Source organism: Melanostigma gelatinosum (genome assembly GCF_949748355.1).
Source record: "Melanostigma gelatinosum genome assembly, chromosome: 12".
In the NCBI taxonomy this organism is placed as follows: Eukaryota; Metazoa; Chordata; class Actinopteri; order Perciformes; family Zoarcidae; genus Melanostigma; species Melanostigma gelatinosum.
The window spans coordinates 2,687,172-2,707,519 of NC_136645.1; the positions used below are offsets into that span (position 1 = coordinate 2,687,172).

Here is a 20,348-nt window from a genome sequence, read left to right on the forward strand (position 1 = left end):
ATGTTTATACTCATAACAATAATCGAAGATGAACTCCATCTGCGCTCTTTTTTGGGGTTTTCAAAAGGAAAAGCCCTCCCAGCCGTCAGCGAAAAGCAGTTCTGTAGGTTACCATAGAAAGCTAATCATGAATTATGAATCATGTGAACGCTAGCACTGGTGGGTGAATGTTAGCTATGATGAAAGGATTAGTTGGGGTTTCTTTGAGGTGGGCTTGGATGTAAACTCCTGTGTTCTGAGAGGTGAAATGACTGAAGCTGTTATATCGCTCTCTTCAAAGCCACCAGACTCCATTCATTTCAGCTTGCAGAACACAGGAGTTGCTGGTCTGCCACTGCACCGATCGGTTAGTTTGTGTGTGTGTGTAACCTTTGTCTGCAAACTACAGTGCATCGCTTACCTTCCATACGTCCTCATGTCTGGTTCTCCAAACTGGGAGCGTGTCGACCGCCATCTAAGTTACAGAAGGAAATACACACTGACTGCGTATGGATGCATATGAATGTAGAATACCATCATGCAGAAACATGTCGGGTCACGTGGGAATATAGGGGCCTTGGGAAAATAGCATTTTGACACCAAAATATACAAACAGGTGATAAAAAAAACAAGACAAAGAAAAGGGAATATATTTTATGATGTATAATCAAATCTAAGGTGTTTTTGAATACATGACCCCAATGAAGGCAGATTCCTGTCTTAAAGGAGATGGTGTTTAAACTAGGTAACAAAAGAGAGCGCCGGATTGTAAACATACCCCCTAAAAACGTGCACATATCACGAAATCACATGACATGTGCATGTAAAGATCAAATGCCTGTTGTCGCATCGTGCACAGGTATGTGCTGCTCGCTCACGTTCACCTGAGATGTTTGCTAACAGACACAAAGTGCTGGCGACAGGACGCAGAGCATTCTCTAACTGGATTACATGCCGTAGTCGTGTAAACAGCTTCCCGTATCAACTCCTGCATGTAAACACTCACTGTGGCCCACTTCAAAATTCAGACTTTCTTTGATCAGGCTTCAAAGGATTATCCATTCGCAGTCTCCATGTAATCGTGTTCAAGGATAAAGCAAGCCTCAGTTTAGTCGTCTGGTTTTGGAGTTTGGACCGTAATGCAATGTTTGTACCACCCCGTCCTCGCCACAAGTCCACTGAAGCCGAGCTTGAGGTCGAGGGAGGAGGGAAGATGAGATGGCATTAGAGAGGGTTATCATAAAGGAAATATGAGAAACATATCAAGGATTGGATGGTGGACTGCATGGAATCCTTCCACTGTCCATGTAGATGTGTTGGGGGTCAGAATTCAGCTTCAAATGGTTTTGGAAACATGTGTTTTTTGAAGATTTGGATGTTATGAATGTTCACGGACTACTTTAGAGTGTCGTCTGAATGCATATACCTTCTCTGATGTCTTTCACAATGCTTCACAATTCACAATTAGCCTTGCAGCCCACCGTCCTGTCTACCTGTGCTGAGCTCGTTCTGCTCATTTGCAGCAGCTTGGGTGAGCCGTCAAAGTAACTGGCTGCACCTGAGAGATGGTGAGTGGCTTTGGGTATTTAAGGCTTGTTTCCACACATGTTTCACTCCTTTGCTGGGCAGCCTTCATGTCCTCCCATGTCCTTAATCAACTTCAGGTTTTATGCCTCGAAACAACGCTCGTAAATACTTAAGTCTGGCAGTATGATATTCCACTAAAGTGGGCGATAAAACATGCTCGAAAAGTTCTGTTCCGCTGGGGTCAGCTGGAGATGGCACCCAAACAGGAAATTCCAAGAAGTTAAATCAAACCTCAAGCGCATGAAACATCAAAAGAACAACTTTCCTTTAGTTGTCTTTTCTTTTTAAGGTTTCAGTGTAGACAATTACACCAAACAGATGTATTTAACGCAACGCGTATTTCTTTGCTTGGTGCCAAGCGGCTGCATGACTGCACAAGTAGGAAACCTTCCATTTATTTTTATTGAACCTTTATTTATCCAGTCGACATTCAAAAACTATTTTACGAAGGAGTCCTGGCCAAGACGGAAGCATGAAAGTTTCACACAAATATCAGACTTAAAAACAAAACGGCAGAAAGTAAAAGAAGAAACAAGAGACCAATAAGACTAAAACAGCAAATTGCATCAACCAGTGTAATAGCAGTGTCATTCAGTAACACCTTCGGTGTTCAAATAATGCTAATCGTGCTTTAAAAAGCTTGTATGCTAATAACATACCGTTGCCTTTTCCTACAAAAGTCAGCAGCACCGGTCAGCTTCCACTTGTAACAGTCATACAGTCGTTTCAAAATGAACTTCTGTCTTCACAGGAAACTATTTAGTTCGGATTGGGACGAGATCGTTGTTTGCGTTAAAATAAGTTTGTAAGCGTTGCTTCAGCACAGACGTTACGGTAACTTCATGTGTTCAGTTACTATCGAGGGTTTGCACTGATGCCTCTGATACTTTTCCACACAACAAACCAACAGGCGGTCGCTATGAATGGGCAGAACAGCATCACAGAGAGAGGGAAACATTGTGAAGGCCGTCCAATGAAACGTCTTTAGGATCATTCTGTGAGACAGGAAGACAAATTACATATTTTGACGTTGAGGTATTCGGACTTGACAGGCATGCGGCTTCACATAACATGATGTTGAACAAAACCTGAAGGTGGAATAACAGCTTCTCATATTTAAGATTTGTCAGCCGGACCAAATAAAAAAAGTTTTTTTTTCTGTGTGTGTGTGTGTGTGTGTGTGTGTGTGTGTGTGTGTGTGTAGTCCCAGTTGGGTGTCAACACAAGACGTAAGTCACTTTGGTATTTCCCTTTCATATTCTCTCTCTCGCTCTCTCTCTCTCTCTGTCTTCTGATCTTGAACACTCGGCCATCATGTCCTCATGTCTCATATGGATATGATCACATAGATGGAGGTCCGACCCCTCGGTCCACCGGCCCCCCCCCCCCCCCCCCCCCCCCTGCAATAACACATATGAACCTGTGGTGAATTCACACTCGGTTGGAAAAGAGAAAAACAGGATTTCCTCCGACTCGCATGTCAAAGATCAAGGTGAAGGAGATCAGAGCTTTTCCTCACGCCGCCTCACAATGTGCAACAATTGACATGTTGGATCATTTTACACAAAGAAACAGAGCTGGACTTCACCACAGGGAAACATGATATATATATATATATATATATATATATATATATACACATCAATGACTGCGTAAAACACAACACTCAACCTTCATATTTACTTGGTGAAAATCTGCTATGAATCATAAATCTGACCGACTTATTGTTGGGTTACTATCAGCAAATTCCAACTTCTCCTTTTATGGACATGAGGGATGATTTTTGTCCCAAACAAAACACACGATCTCATTGTTTCTCAATCAACCGTGATTTCCAGATCCCAGAAAGTACTTTTATAGGAACTCTGAAACACATGTTTTTGTAAATTAATACATTTTCTTTGAAAATAAATACTTTTTCCAACCTGGTCTCACTCCCACTTCCTCAAATACTCGTCTATTTCCGCTCGTTCGACGCAAACGGTGTCTTTTCAAAATAAACCTCTGTTTTCACAGGAAACCAATTGGTTAGGTTTCAGAAAAAATAATGAGTTTGTGACGTAGGCCACGTTCTCTACGCAGCCTAGTAACTATGTCATGTTCAGTAACATACATGTTCTATGGTGTTTTTGGACCCATCCATCCACTTCCTCACGCGGGCTTTATTGCGTTTTATATTACGTAACCTGACTTAACTACCGTCATAACTACGGCCACGCAGGGCGTCATCGTGGAACGCGTCGGGCCACTGACCAATTGGAAGTGAGAACAAGTTGCTCTTTACACCTGCTCTTGTTCGTTTTTCATTTTTTTATTGTCTACCTTTGCTTGATAAATAAAATGTCTCTTGTTCCCACTGGTCTCGTGGTCACGGAATTAAAACACTCACTCTTCAGCTATTAACTTGATTCAGAGAACATCTGAACTGAAGTACAGTTTTCTTTGTGTCGTCGAACTTCAAAACACAAAGACAACAAAAGTTATTGTAGTGTTTATTTTTATTCTACACTTACAAAAATGCCAGGTAATAAAAAGTAGTTGCTATACACCATAAAAACAATATATAAAACATTGTGTTCGCCATCAAAAAAATGAATTACAGTTTTTAGTTTTAGGATAAAGGCACATGTTGCTCCCTTTGAGACCCTTACTGTATTTACACATGTATTTCTACGTGGTTTCTCTTTTTCTCTTATTGGCTTTGACACCCATTTGTATGTATCTACATGATCACAAGCACACACACACAAACAGTAAATCACATATTCACTCAGGCCATTCAACAACGACTCTTTCACTTTACAGCGACAGCAACAGATTGTGTCAAGTTCGACGTCTTCTAAATACACGAACATAGGCTACAAATAAAGGAGGTGAGGCCGGAGAAGAATCATCGTGAGGCACGTTTCTTTTCTAGATACATTCCACTCAAAGTACACTCCTCAATAACACATGGGATACACTAAAGAAATGAAAGCAAAATCACCCAAAGGTCTGTTCTTTCAAGATAATATTTGATACATATATGGGGCGTTTGTTGCTTGACATAAAGATAAAAAAAACGTAGTTTTGTGCCTGAATCCCAACCTGGTTGACTTTCACTGTCTGGATCCAAATGGCACTTTTTAGGATGTTAAGTAACGCTACTTGACAAAATGGCATCAGTCATTTTGCAGCTGCACAATAAGGACAATAAGGAAATTGAATTGAATGATCAATGTATTGTGGAACTATCTCAGATGTATGTGTGAAGTGTTGTCGTTGTTTTACATCAGAGTTTTGGAACAGAACTAAAAAGTGGAAAAACACTGCTGGCCAAAATTGTTGTCAAATTGACCCATCTCCCTCTCCCGCAGTACACAACACTCATTGCTGTTCGTAGATAATGGAGCCTCTCTGTCTGCTACGAGCTGCCGATTTCAATAACACCGATTTTTTTTCGTTCACAATTGAAGATAATGGTGATAACATACAAACAAAATGTAAAAAACAACTTTAATATTGCTTCCTGGAGAGCGACTGACAGGTCTGAAATATCAGGACAGAAAAACATTCCCTCCAGTAAGATTCACAAGAAGAGTCTCCATTCTTTGGCCCAAACGAAGATGGCAGCCAGAAAAGCTTTCAAAAAACAAGTTTCTTTTTTAAAACAAAGTATTTTTTCTTTACAAAATCCAGTCGGCAGACTTTTCTTTTGACATTCTAAGTTTCTGCAAACCACGGATACATTGAATGTGGAGTTTTTTTTGATGTGGACGTTTTTTGCATTCCGTCAGAGCAAGTGATGAAATATATTGAACAACCGTGATTGAAATAATGAGTAAAACGAGCCAAAAAAAGTCCTCCAAGGATCAGGGGAGAGTGGTCATGAATGAGTCAAACAAACACAGGACTTTCACCCGGGAGACTGATCCTCGTGTCCCGAGTGAAACCAAAGTAAACGTTGACCGAGCGCTTGTTACGTAATGCGGTTACATGTTCCGTTTAAAAAAGTCTTCTCAGGGTGGTTGTTTATTAATGCTACGTTTTTTTCTCATTTTTTACCAAACAAAGTGAGGAGTTGCTTGTTATGAATTTAAAGATTCAACTGTGGCTGATCTTTATTGATTTGTAAACGTTGCGTTCGGCGTTGCTTCGCAAACGGGATGTTACAGGATGCATGTGTGATGTGTCTTTGCTCTGAAGTGTTTCTGCACAGCTGGAAAACTCATCACTGCTCGACATTGTTCTCTTCATCTTTCCTCCTTGTTTCTTGTCATATATGTTTCTCCTTGCCTCCATCCTTTTTCCTCTCCAAGGTTGTTTTCCCAACCCGGGCTAACGGGAAGTGAGCACAATGTGTTGGCCCACGGGAGAGATAACACGGACAGGAAGGGGCGGGAGCAACCCCCCACCAACATGGACAGGAAGTTGACTCCGCCGTTTGGTTTAGCTGATTAGAGGACGATGAGAGAGAAGGTGTGGTAGAGATACGGTGAGGCAAACAAGGAGGACCGGAGAACGAGAGAGAGACTGAGAGTGAGGTGGAGGAACTGGCTGCTCTAAGTTTATATATATATATATATATATACACCGGTATATGAACCCAACACGAAAGCATTGAGAGGGCTTCCAGCTATTGTATCCACCGTTTGTCAAATGGCATTCCAAGGAGCTTTAAAGAAACAACTTCAAGTCCAAACAAAACAGAATAAACAGGAGAATAAATAAACTATATTCTCTAAACTGGAATGAAAGTAGATATTTTTTAAAACAAAGCTCCACTTCACTGTAAAGAAAACAGATTCATGAGTTGTTGCGGTGACCTTTTAACTTTATGAATGATTGACCTCCACAGCTTTCATTTGCACAATAATAATCCACAATGTCAAATTCCATGTATGTGCAACATACTTTGGCAAATAAACGGTTCTGGTTGTGATTCAGATAAGCCAAAGCGTCCACATGCCACTGAGTCCCTGCTAGCCGGGGTTCAGACCGTCCATGGACGCAGTTGTTCCTGTAAATATACATCACATCCTCCAAGTTATAAGAGGATTAAAGATAACCCAACCAAGGGGATCTGACGTTTAAATGTGCGCCAACAACCTGGCAACCCAAATGAATGAAGTAGATGATCTTTGTAAGGAACAACCCGTGATCAGAATTACTTTAATTTTGCTAATGGCTCACTTCTCAAGCTAATTTGGACAAACATGTTGCTGGTGTCCAGCTTCTTCAATGTGAGTTTTGCGGCTTATTTCAGTTTTATGTTATTGCTAAGTGAATATCTTCATTCAACAAAAGGCATCTTGGGCTCAATGGGCTCATCTTGGACATTTTTCATTTCATAGATACAACAATCAAAGATTCGAGACGAGCAGATTAAATAATAATTAGTTTCAGCCTTAATCCACAAAAAAGCAGAGAAAATGAGGATGAGTATGGCTCAAAAGAGCTTCGTTTTGTCCTGTTGACAATAACCACAAGCCAAATTAAAAGTATGGTCTGTATCCATATTTTGGTTCTGTTACGGTGCAACCCAATAACGAGTGAACTCCTCATTGGAAGATGACACAAACCACAGTAAATAAATAGTTCCAGTTCAGTCAAAGAATTCTGAATGATCAACGGTGCTTTTTGTTTCTGTAATATGACAGAATTCTTTCAAAATGTTGGATCAGAGAGTTTCTGACCTGCCAGTAGCTTAAAGGATGGGAGGTTAAAGTTATTCGAGCCACCTCGGAGCCATCACAACGGCCCAACTGGCCGCTGTGGCCACTCTGCGTTTCCTGAGTTGTCTGAATGACTTTTGTTCTAGTGGGCCTCTGAGAATTGGGCTTTTCATCTCAACAATATGTGATGATAAGTTCTGTCAAATAAGACCTGGAACACGCTGTAATTCTGTCTGAGCAGCCGTAGTGCCGTTTCCTTTCAGTGTCTTTTTTTATCCTCGGAGCAGCAGATAAATGGACAGAATGACTCACTTAGAAAATGACTCCTCGTTCATATCAGATGGTTGCTTTCGGGAAGCAAAAAGGTTTCTACCTTGAAAAACCTGCTAAATATCAGGAACTTTTGATGCAGCTTTCTAAACTTTTTGAGACAACTAACACCTGATGTTGTGTTGGGACTTGAACCTTCCTTAAAGACAACTCTTTTCAGTGTTTTAGATGAAGCCAACACAACTGGCATCTCGCTGTGATCAAACACTTCAAACCTCTTTGAGTTAAAACTCTTGTGGCTGTTTTTCACCTCAAACAATAAACCCTGAAGCGATATCTTATTTAAAAATCAAATCATCAACCTCAGATCAAAAGTAAAATCACCCCCGTTCTCGCCGTGTTTATGGACCTTTTGTCAAAAAAACAACAACAAAAAACTCCACATCAAAGTTCAGAGAGATTACAGGCTGTCGATATGAAAGAGAAGCGTGGGACAGAAAACAATGCGGTAAAAATCTCAAATCAACAAGGAGTTGTTTTTAAATGCACCATTTTGCATCCCCAGTAGTAGAAATGAACTTCCATTGATATTAAAAACGCTTATATTAGCAGATATACATAAAAAGCTCATATCAAGATGACAAGTTGACGTAAACATTTGATTTAATAAGACGATGCATACTTTTTGTTCTTTTTTTGTAGATGTTAAAAATGTAGGCCATGTCTATTTAGTTCCAAATGTAGATTATGCATATATTAAGAAATATGCGTCATTGGTAGGTGTACGTGTCGATCAATATAGGTGCGTACAAATAACACATTTTAAGAGACACGATACTAAACTTATTCTGCAGTACAGTCAACGGTGGTTAAAAAATGATGCAAAATGGTGTTTTGAGACATAAACTGAATACAAACGGGCGTAAAGAATTATATATCTGGCCAGCAGTGACCATCAACTATCCAAGATAAACTCTGAATGGCCCGCCGTGGAGCTTCGTCTGATTTGGCCTTTCAGATCTTCTCAGGTGATAAAAGGGTTACGATGTCAGACTTCACAACACTGTGACAGGAATGTAAAAGCATCCTCACGGTGTGGATCTCACGCTGTCGCCAACAATCGATCCTCTTGCACATCTGTGAGGCAGTTGGTTCTCACTGTCTCCTATGGCGTCATGTCCTGGTGTTACTTTTTAAAATCTTTCCAACATCTCCTCGGGTGGAGGAGGGCACCATATCGTCAGAATAAGAGCTCTCAGAAACCAAAACCGAAGCTCTTGGAAAGAAACTAAACGGACGGCGTCAAATCCTGGTTCTACGAGTGTGAGTGTGTGTATTTCCTACATATGTTTGGCTATGTGTGAGTGTGTTTGAATGGCTTTTTTCGATGTGTTTGTGTGTGTGTGTATTTTGGCATCCTATATGCTGATTAGCAGATGGTCTCCATCAGTATTGATGGTAGTAGTCAGGTGCATCCACACCGTACAGCTCGGCCAGGGTCCTGAACCTCGGACCCCAGTCGTTCAGGAAGTCGTAATCCAAGTTCGAACCCGTGGAGGAACTCCCCAGAGAGCTGAGGCTTCCGGCTAAAGACTCTGGTCCCTCGTAGCCGTAGATGTGGAGGGTGTCGTACGGGAAGCCGTCCCTGTCGTGGTCCGCCTCGTCCTTCTTCACCTCGATCATCACGGCCATGTCGCCCTTACAGGCGGTGGGTTGTGCGTGGTGGGGGGGTTTCTGCACCATGGCGTAGAGAGACGGGTGGGGGTGGCGGTCCGGGTGACGGAGCAGGGAGCCGTCGTGGCAAGCGGAAGAGAGGATTGAGACATCGTAGCTAAAAGAGAGAGGAATTAAATCCAATGTTAACTGGTGAACTCTGAGAATTTGTCGTGTCAAACGTGTCACATCTGCTGTTAAATGCACACTCATGTCAGTAGATGTGACCAAAAAAAAAGCATCTATAAAAAGACACATTCATAAAGAAGTATATTTGTTGAACTGCATTTAAAACTATATATAACTATCAAGATGCAGGCAACATAAAGAGTATTAAAGTGAAAAACATTTAGATCTACAACAAATCTTTTATCGTTTGACATTAAATTCATAATTATTGTTTTGCGTCAATGGTTAAAGGATGGGGAGCGTTCCCCTGTGGAAACTGCGTCAGCACATATCAGCTATATTCTGAGGTTTTTTCTTCTTTCTCTTCTTCTACGTACCCATTAGTGTCCATCTCTCCTCCTCCCTCCTCATCGTACGTGACCAGCTGCTCGTGAATCTCCCCGCTGTTCTTCAGACTGGCCAGAGAATCCTTCTGGTAGCGTTTCCTCATCACAAACAGGATCACTATGACTGAGAAGCAGCAGAGGACGCTTTTGTTTTACAACATGTTCATTCTGTGGATCCTCTTTGACGCAAGATAATGCAATATTAGGGATGGAAGAAAACTTATATATGTTTTGATTGGAAGTAGATGAATGTATAAGCCATGTATAAAAGAGGAACAGTGTAAAACACTTCGTTGCACATGGAAAACCTTCACAGTTTGTCCTGCCAGCTTTCCTGCTGGACCAACAGTGTGAATTTAAAAAACGAGAAAATAAACGGAAAAAAAGAATGGGGGCAAGAAACAAGTGAGGAAAGTGGAACACTAACGAGGGATTGAGACTAGAAAACAGAGCAAGAATGAGGAGCGGGTGGTTTTAGGTGTCTGAGACGTTTCGCCTCGAGCATGAAAACCTCAGATGAATCCACTCAGCCAGAGACGACACAGCAGAGACGGGAAGAAAGGCGGGAGCGTAAGAAGCAGGAAGAGAGATTCAGTACATACAAGAGAGGAAGTGGAAATGAGAAAGCAAAACGAAGGGGGGTGAGAAGGAAAGGGAAGGAAAGTTGGATGTGGCAGGTGACAAAGAAATAAACAATTGAGAAAGAGAGAAAAGGGGGTGAAGAGGGGAAACACAGGAAGCAGTAAAGAGAGCAAACACAAGAATGTGAGCATGAGAAAATAAAGGCATTAGAAAATGTTTTGTTGACTAAGAAGGCGAGCAGCTGCAGGGATTATGACTCTTGTCTGTGTAGCCTGAGGACCTTTACTCAGGAGTCCCGTGTGGATCCAAAAATTGAGTAATGTGTACTGATGATGTCACACGTCTTAAAGTACGAAGCGTACGTCACGTTACAAGCGTACTTATTTTAAGCCAGACCAATATGTCGTTTCGAACCCTAAAGGGCCTTAACTGTTGTTGTTGTCACAAATACTTTCACACAGAAAGTGAATATTATGCCAAGAAAAAGCGACAGTTTTGAGCTGTCGGTTGTCGGTGACAGTTTGCCCAGCTGATTTAAAGACAGGCTATGTGGGCAACAAGGACTGTAAACTTTCAGTCAAACAGTCAAAGTTATGAAGAATAAACGCGTTTTAAAATAACCTTAATGAGAATTAAAGACAGCAACACCAGTGTGATTTTATCTCCTGGTCTGATCAACACCCAAATCCTAGTTATAATAGGCCCAGCAATCATTTACAAGCTTAACTGTAAAGAAAATTGGGAAAAAGGTCAAAGGAATAAAAGAGATTTTGAGTCTATAGATGCATAAAATATAGACTTTTACAGGTTATTTGAAGTCAATCTGGTGAAAACAGGAGGGTTGCAACACCATTGTTGCATTTCTTTCGTCCGAGTTAAGAAACATGACGATAAAGTGGGATAAAAGTTTTTCTTGTTCTTGCTTACGCCCCGAAATTCAGTAGCCAGAGAGGTGAGGACAAGGAAGCAGGAAAGAGGAAGAGAAAGAATAGAAGGAAAAGCGGAACAAATAAGGAGAGCTGTCAGCGATTGAGGGAAGGAGGGAGTGCAAGAAATGGGAGAAGTCGTGGCTGAGGAAATCAAGAGAGGAGACAGCTGAGGGGGAAGAAGGGTACATTTGACATTAGATTAGGCCCCGAGCCTCGGCCCGATATCAACCTCTTTCTCTCCCAGCGGACGGGCAGCATTAGCCATGCCTTTTAGTCGAGGGCGAGCAGGACTAATTAAAATTTGCCTGGGAAACCAACAGATTAATCTTTTACAACACATGCTCTGCAGTTTAATAAGCTCTGGAGATATCAGACTTAGAGGGGAGAGAAAAGAGGAAGGAAGAAGAAGAAGAAGACCTTTCTTTGGAGAAAAAACGACTGAGAAAAAAAAAGATTTCCGTGTGTCAAACCCGAGTTCTTGTGAGAAAATGCGTCTGTGAATGGGGAGCACGGTAAATTGCTTTGGGCCCTGGCAGATAATGACAAGTGCATTAAACAGTTAATCTGGCCTGTGTTTGGGGGTGTTTGATAAAGAGAAAGAGAGAGACAGACCCAGAGGGGAAGAGAGAGATGAAGGGAAGAACAGAGGGGAAAAGGCGCGATAGTGAAGGAGTATATTAATAGTTAATAGGTTGAGTGTTTGGCGGTGTTTGACAAGCAGACGGCACCTAAAGACCTGATAAACTCTTCTCATTACCGCTCCCATTCTTCTGCTGCTTTTTCCCACAATTCTCCTCTTTCGGCATCTCTCTTCTTTAACCTCTTTCTGTCTCTTTCTGTCTCTCTCTGTCACTCAGTCGGTCTCATTCCACCTCAGTTCCCCGTCTCACTCTCCTCTCATCTGTCGGCCTGTTCCACCCCTCTCCATCTCCCGTATCTCAGTCTAGATATATGGTCTCCATCTGTCACTCCACCTCCATCCCTCTTCATCTTTCATTTCTCCTTGTTTTTTGTTCCCTGGCACTTTTCATCCCAGCTCCCTCTTGTTTGGCCAACTATCTCTGACTTGCCTCTCATCCAACATGACAAGTGTCTCTTCTTTTTACCCCCAGAAAAAAAAGAAAGAAAAGGGAGCAGGGGGCGAAGGTATCAAAGAGAATATTGAGCTCACAACCGCATTATTTACGCATCCGTCGCTGCAGTATTCATAAGACCAACAACAAAGGGAGGGGCATAACTCTCCCACCTGAGAGTTATGTTAATGTATGAAAGCACATTGGGTGATATTTGCAAAACGTATTTAGATATTTTCTCGGCCCAGCGTATCGTCATACAACGATTCGTATGTTAACTTACGAAAAGTTAATCCTCATTTTTCGTGCATTTTTCTACAAAAGCGAGCAACACGTGTCAATTTCCACACGTCTTTTTAAAGTAAACTTTCATCTTCACAGGAAACAACTCAGGAAGGTTTAGCCAACAGAACTACTTTGTCAGGTTTTGGGTTCAAATGACTACAGAAGTGCCGTTACTGAAGTACGCAAGTTACGTGACAAATAAATCAACGTAGACTTCTCATTTCGTCTCCTGGCTGAAAGATGGCTGTTTTTCCACCTCCCCTCCCACCGTCCCTGTGTGTGTTTTTAGGGTCTTTCCTCGTTTAAGATTACGTGTATAACATAATTCTTCAACCATGATTAGCAAAATGACTTAGCTAGTGCACTAGTCAACGTCCGATCTTGTGATAGAGTTGCTGAGACGGAGAAAGGTCTCTAACGGAGTTAATTTTCTCCTCATTTGTCCGCGTGAAAAATGTTACTTCAGTGTCAGAATGTTCAGAAGACATGTGGCTTGTGAAAAATGGGTCCAATATTTACTTTGGTGACTATGAAGAGAAAGAATGGGTCATAATCTGTGTTGCGCTAATGGACTCATAGACCTGCTGCGAGTCTTTTAAAGGGGCGGGGCAGCGGTGAAACCCATGTGACACAGAAACAGGAAACTGACTCCCAGTGCGCCGTCTGAACGCCAAACAAACCCAGAGCCTCACAGGAAGTGGCACATTTTATTTGTTCTGCTTGTTTGGAATACTTGCGTTTGATTTGTTTACTTACAACAGATTTCCTACTTCCAAGTTTCAACTGTCACCTCTTTCAGCAATCACCTTCTCACTGAAGGTGGGAAATTAAGTGGTATTCGGTTGGCTGCAGTCTGGAGCCTCACCACCGGATACCACTAAATCTTACACACTGCAGTGATTTAGAGTTGTGCTCATATATTCACGATGGACAGTATAGACAAGATTATACAGCAGAACCAGCGATATCAGCTTGCGTATTCCTTGTCAAAAACCTGGCACCTTAATTACCCACAATGCAACTTGACCACTTACAGGTCTTTTGAAGATTCAGGTGTGTTCTGCTGGTAGCGGCTAATGTAGCATATAGCCTCAAGCACAGAGGAGGAGGTCTGGTGAGCTCACTTCTTTTTAACTGAACTACTTTGAATTTTTTATTTATTTCCAAACTTAGTCTTCAACGCCAACCGACTCAAGTGACATCACGTGAGACAATATATTAGCTTCAGCACAGCTCTTTTTTGAGTCACAAAAAGCTTTTCAACTTTTCTCACATATGCAGTAAAAGACTTTGATGTGTGGAATTGTTAGAGTTGGCCTTCAAGGTGCTCTTGAAGATGAAACAATGGTCACCGGAAAAAAGTTTCTTCAGGCACTCTTAGAAATATTAAGAAAAAAGGATTATCTCCACAGCCCTGACAGATGATCTCTGAGAAGAGCTGTGCAGAAAATCTGAGCGAAAAGAAACGTAAACTTACCAAGTATGGTCAGTATGCAGAGCAGAATGGCTATCAGGGCGTGAACGCTCACTCCCATCCTCCGAGCGCCAGCTTTGCACTGCGTAGGAATCCGCCTGGCATCACACCGACACGACTACAACAGACAGGACAATCAATCAGCAGCTGCATTCGTGAAATCTAAGCTACACACTGCATGTGAGGAGAAACTCAGTTCCACAGTATAAAGGCAGGGTTGGTAATCTTCTTCAAAAAACATTTTCAATATTTTTGTTGAACTTCTCATTACATCCGGACAGCAATGAATTAATCAAATGCTCTGACAACAAAATAAATCAAGGTAACAGGTTTCATTCGACCTGAATGTAATGATTGAACGGTCTGTCTACCTGCCTGTCTAAATATGATCATTTTAGGGGAGTGGCTTTGGAGAGAGGCCTAAAGGAAAGAGTTGTCAGTGTTGCCGATTTGGCGACTGTCTTGCTTGATTCATTGTTTTGGAGCTCGTGCCGCTAGCTACGGGCGTTGGAAAAGAGTTGGCAACATTGGGCCTGTTTTTCTGTAAGGTAATATTTTGGGAAATCCATCATACTTTTGCAAGTTTCTCAAGTTTACCAACCTTGCCTTTAGCCTAAATAAAGAACGTATGAACGTATGACTCAGTATTACCAGGGTATTACTCTTCCGAGGTAATGGGAACAGTGAATGAACAGACCTTGATTGCCAGCTTGGTGATGCTGGTCTGGACGGGCTGCCCTCCGTCACTGATGCGCACATCCACGCTGTAATCCTTGGGGTCATCCAGGCTGAACGGCCCCTGTTTCACCGTGAAGTCTGCTGTGCTGTCTTTTAGAAAGAAGCACATAAATACACACGGTGAATGTACAAAGTGACACCTCAACACAAATTTAACCTTTTCCTTTCCTGCAAAATCCATGTCTAATTTGTCGGAGTCATCACTTTGTCTCACTGAAGCGGATCTAATGTTCACCTGCCTTGTATATCGTCTTTAAAGTCTATTTATACAGCGAGCGTCTGTTGCAAGATATAAGAAGAAGAGAGTCGTCACATGAAGGCAGACAGATCGGTTGTGATTATCTTGTCAGTTTGGTGCATTTAGGATTTTAGTCATTTAGGATTATAGATAATGGCAGCATCTTAAAAAACCTGAAATAGTGGCCTACATGAGGCCAACCATTTTGTAAATTCTCGACAGACTGTTATCTCATTTGCAGAGGAGAATATTGTTGACAATGTACACAATGTGGCCCCTAATCATTTGAATACAATGTGGTGGCCAGACAAGAAGGGTTTCTCAAAATACACAATGAGCGTAAAGTCAAAAAGCACCAAAAGGGAATAGAACAAAACAAAAGAAAGAATAGAAATTACAGAGAAGGGAACATGTTGAGCAGAACAGAGCAACGTCTCCCCTGCAGGCCTGAGCAACAATACAGCCATTACTCAAACCCCCGGCAGGCAGAGGTTTCCTGCTGAGACGATGGGGAGAGCCTTTCTCCACAATATCCCACCGCTGGAGCAATTTCAGAAACACAATGGCAGGAAAGACCCTTGGACTCCAACATACCAAGACACACTCTGCTGAACTTTCAGGTTCTCTGGTTTGAATAAAAACACCCTGGGTGTGGCTGACATTTGCTCATATTGGACTTTGAGTTTGAATTATATCTGTCTTGTGAAAGAAGGGAAATCACTTGCCTCAATAATTTCATCCCTCCTGAGAGATTTTTAATATGAGCTCTGACTCCACCCAATCAAGAGAGGAGTCGCCCCTGATGGCCATTAGAAAGACTGCAGGTTTAGGTCACTTTTTCATGTCCATCTGACTGTAGTACAGACTCAATGACGTGAAATGACATCCCAAAATGCCTTAAGAAATTGGTGTGATGCCATTTGGTAAGACTGGGTTGGCTGGAAACATAGTCAGTCAAAATCACGGCCACAATAGCTGACGGCCAGTCAGCGGTCTCATTAGCTATGTCGTCTACGGCACAAAAAACGTCCCACATCGCACAGATGGATTCCTCAAATCCAGTCCTCAAACTATTTGCGTGGCAGGATTCTACGGGAGATAAAGTAAACTGACCCGTTTACTGAAAGTTCAACACTCTCAAAAAACGATCGATACAGACGCCTCACTGCGACCAAGTTTCCATCGTTGTCCCCAAGACAACATGCAGTTGCTGGCGGTGTGTGTGGGAGGACATGCGTACAGAAGAAGCCTTAACTAACTGAACGAAAGATGAAAACAGCTTCTGTCCTCCCGTCATCTCGTCCCTCTTCTCGTCTCCCGCTCCTTCGTTGTTTGAATCCGTCCCTCTGGCTTTCTCTGTATTTCCCACTGTCCTCTCTACATATTTGTTTGTTTGTTCTCTCCATCTCTCTCTTCCCGCATCCCATTCGTCTTTCTTCATCTCCTCCTCGCTCTTGTCTGTCTACTATTAATGCACTGAGCTCGCTGTGGCTCCGTGGTCTGAACACCGAGTCACTTGTCACTTCGCTGTGCAGCTACACCGACTGTTGTGTCTTTCAGGGTCCCCAGTAATGAAAGCAAGTTTTAAAGAGCTGGTAGTGGATGGATATTTTAAAAGCCTTCACTTTGCAGCTCTTGTTGCGTGTGTGTGTGTGTGTGTGTGTGTGTGTTAAGTGGTGTGAGGTGAGGTGCTTTCTTGGGGAGCACAGGGGAGAACAGAGATTCACACGAACAACCAGCACTTATCAAACTATCTGTCTCCTTTTCGGCCGTTGACTTTCTGTTCCTCCTTCTTCCTAGTTCACCTTCCTAGCCTGCTATCATCTTTCTCTCCTGTTTTTTTCTCTCCTTTCATTTAATGAAGTTTCCTACTTTCATCATGTCCTCATCTCCTCTCCTTTCTATTCTTGTGTCTCATTCTACTCCAACTCATTCTCATTTTCTCTCCTCTCTCTTTTCCTAACTCTATTCTCTTGTTCATCGCTCTTCATCATTCGCTCTCCTTTTATATTTGCCTGCATTTTAACACGGTCTCACTTCAATGTTACCCGTCTCCCTTAATCCCGATCACTCCCGTCTCGCTTCCTTTCATCTTTTTCTTCCACCTCCGCCTCATCTGTCTTTCCTTTTGCTCTCCTCCGTCTCCCTCTTCCTCCTTCGCCATTGGTTCAACATGTCAACCCCTCCAGGCACGAGCAGAGAGGAAATAGATGAGTTCATACCTCTGTTTATCTTCCTTTCAGTGCGTTTCAAGTTTCACTTAAATTAAATAGTAACACTTCAGCGAAATCTTTCATCTGACTACCTAAGGCTTTCATCTATTCAGACTTTTAATATTTGACGAGAACAGTTGGTAACTCTTTTCCTCCGGCTTTCATGTTTTATAACGCTACGTGATGATCAAAAATAATGAAAACTGTTTTACTTGTGCCATTTTGTGTCCTAAGCTGAATAACCCAAATAGGCTTTGGATATCTGACACAACAGAGCACCAACCTTTGCCTAAATATCAATGTCTGGATCAAAGCAAATGCCTCTGTCAGGGTTTCACACCATCATCCGTGTCAGTCTGTTTATTCTATCTGACATTTTCTAACTTGCATATTTATATCTACACATTTTCACTCCCAAATGGCAGCGGATCTACTGATTGTAGACTCTGCTTTGAATTTAGAGTCATCTTTTGGGAACAGAAAGCTCTCTTTTTATGTTGAGTATGATGGAGCCAGCAAAGAGGCCAATAATACAGCTGATAAGCAGAACTACATGTAACTGAACGTATCCTCGTATTGGTGTCTTGTGAAAAAGTTCCTCATTTTGTGTGCGTTTTCCTACGAAAGCCAGCAACTTGTTTCGACTTGTTACATACAGTACAAACAGTCTGTTCAAAATAAACTTCCTTCGTATAGGTTCCAGCAACAAAACTACTTAGTTAGGTTTAAGAAAAGATAATGTGATGCAGGTTGGCCACCATTCTTTTAAAACAGCATATTGAATAATAAAAGTCAGTCTACCGCTTGGATCCGTATTGAAATGATCATATTTTTCAGATAAGATTGCCATGAAACTCGGCACAGATATCCACGGTGCCCAGAAGATGAAACACCAAGACTTTGGTGATCCTCCAACATTTCATATGCGCCCCAAGCACAATTCACAATGAAATATTTCAATACCTACCAGATTGATTGGCGATTTTGTATAAACACGTGATATATCCTTCTGACTGTGGAGATTTTTCTTCTAGCGCCACCATGTTTAGTAAATAAGCTTGAAGTTTTGTCATGTCTTGGAACATTTTTGTAAAGCCCTAAATCTATTTAAACAATAAACACATATCAAAATGTGCATCCTCTCCTGCACAAGGCTCGGCCTGTTGGTGCAGTTTTCCTCTACTCTCCATGGTCTTATTGAAAGAAAGCACCACAGTAGCGCTGTGTGTGGCATGTTCCTTTAACATCCTGAGCTGGGATGAGTTTAGAATACATCTTCAGCCCCACCGAGCCACTTGCTCTCATTATTTTCAATATTTGCTATTGTGCATTCTAGACAGCACTTACAGTCCCAGACCGTAACTTTTAGCAACAAAGCACTGAGCCTCAAATGGAGTTTCCGTCGTCGCATAGCAACAAGTGCCAAGGCCGGCTCTTCTTGAGAGCAGGAAATATGAAGGTACATATATGCTCGGTGCACACAAAGACTTACTGCCATAGTCTTTGATGGAGAAGTTGGAGCTCTCACTGGCCAGGCTGAAACTGAACGAAGCCGGCTGGTCGTCTTTATCTGAGGCTCGCAAGGTTCCTATCACCTGAGGACAAACAGAAACATTCATTTGCATTCGTATATATATATATATATAACCTTCAGTCAGTCTTTCTACTGCATTTCTTGCTCTGACCGAATGCAAAAACGTCCACATTCAATGTATCTGTGCTTTGCAGAAACGTACAATGCCAACATTCTTTCCTGGCAACTGGACTGTAACACTCTTCATCTATTTTTCTGCCACCCTGGTCTCCGGGTTGTGACACAGATATTAGTGAACTTCCTGTTTTACAACATACAACTGAAGGTCGGGTATTCATGAAGTCCGAACCCAATAAAGTTACTGTAAATATCTACTTAAATAAAGACAACCTGCTGTAAATACTGTGTTTTTCTCACCGTGTCCGTGAGGTCGTTCTCACACACGAAGATCTCATCCACAGTCAGTTCAGGCTTGTTGTCATTGACGTCCTGAACTATAATGTTGACTTTCACAAATGACTCCAAACCTGCAGAGGACGGGCAGCAGCACGTGATTCGTTTTGTGTGGGACGATGTTAAAGATTACAAACACACAATAGGTTGATGGCTGGAAATAAAATGTATTTATTTATGATTACTTTATTTAAGATTGTTTGTTTTCCCACTAAAAAGGATGGTCACTGTAGAAAGTTGTGTTCCATCTTTGATGCAATATAAATATTTGCTTCTTAACTGAATGTAAGGGAAAGTGATTTTAGTGCAATTTGTAAGAGTTTGAAGCACTTTTTTTATGATTATCGGACAAATTTTGTGAATTATTGTGGCCTGGATAATCACGTCATTACATTTTCATCATTATATCGTGTCTCACAATGTGCTGACGATGGAAACAGACATATCTGTGAGCTGCCTGCAGGGTTTCTTCAGCGCAAACGTTTGCTGGAGGATAAAAAGAAACCCTTACATGTAACTCTCGTGATGTAACGTCATCTCGTTTAACGCTTATGTGGTCCTCAATGTGGAGAGAAAATAAATCATCCTGTTAGAAGAGAGATTGACGAACACAGGTGGGCCAACAGGAGAAACAATTACACTCCAAACAATCAATTCTTAATCTTTTTATGTTTTGCTGGTAGCGCCATTTTTTCAATTTCTTTCCATTTTAAAAAAATACTTTAAAAATCTCACAAAGGTGGTCAAAAGTAAAATCAATTACTACAAAGCATTTTTACAAATTCTCCATGTTTCATCAACGTTTTTGTTTATTTAATGTCATACTTTCTTGCTGTTGTCTTACATGGCTCACTTCACACAGCTTGTTTGTCATCTCTAGATTTCATTCATTGCCGGTCTAAAGATATATAGTTTGGTTTTTGGAGGCTGCAAGTGAACAAAGAGACCCGCTAATGTGATTTTTTTTTTTCCTGCTTTCTCGCTCCTCCCCGTGTGGGTCGACCAGGTGTTGATGCAATGTGTTGAATCTATAAAAGAAATCCCTGTTAATGCGTGCGACTCCCATCCCTCGATAAATCCAGAGGAGCTGCTCAGTGAACAACGAGAGAAC

General features: G+C 41.8%; 1 protein-coding gene across 1 annotated transcript in view; it reads right to left on the reverse strand.

The window, feature by feature from the left end:
- Positions 1–4,045: 4,045 nt before the first annotated feature.
- Positions 4,046–20,348, reverse strand: part of cdh5 (cadherin 5) — a 30,761-nt gene continuing 14,458 nt past the window's right edge. The window contains exons 10-15 of the mRNA XM_079280355.1: positions 19,202–19,311; positions 18,743–18,845; positions 14,759–14,889; positions 14,065–14,179; positions 9,710–9,842; positions 4,046–9,321 (exon numbers count right to left, since the gene is read on the reverse strand). Coding sequence (XP_079136481.1) covers positions 8,937–9,321; positions 9,710–9,842; positions 14,065–14,179; positions 14,759–14,889; positions 18,743–18,845; positions 19,202–19,311 — 977 coding nt within the window. The 3' untranslated portion in view covers positions 4,046–8,936. The remainder of the gene's footprint in view (positions 9,322–9,709; positions 9,843–14,064; positions 14,180–14,758; positions 14,890–18,742; positions 18,846–19,201; positions 19,312–20,348) is intronic.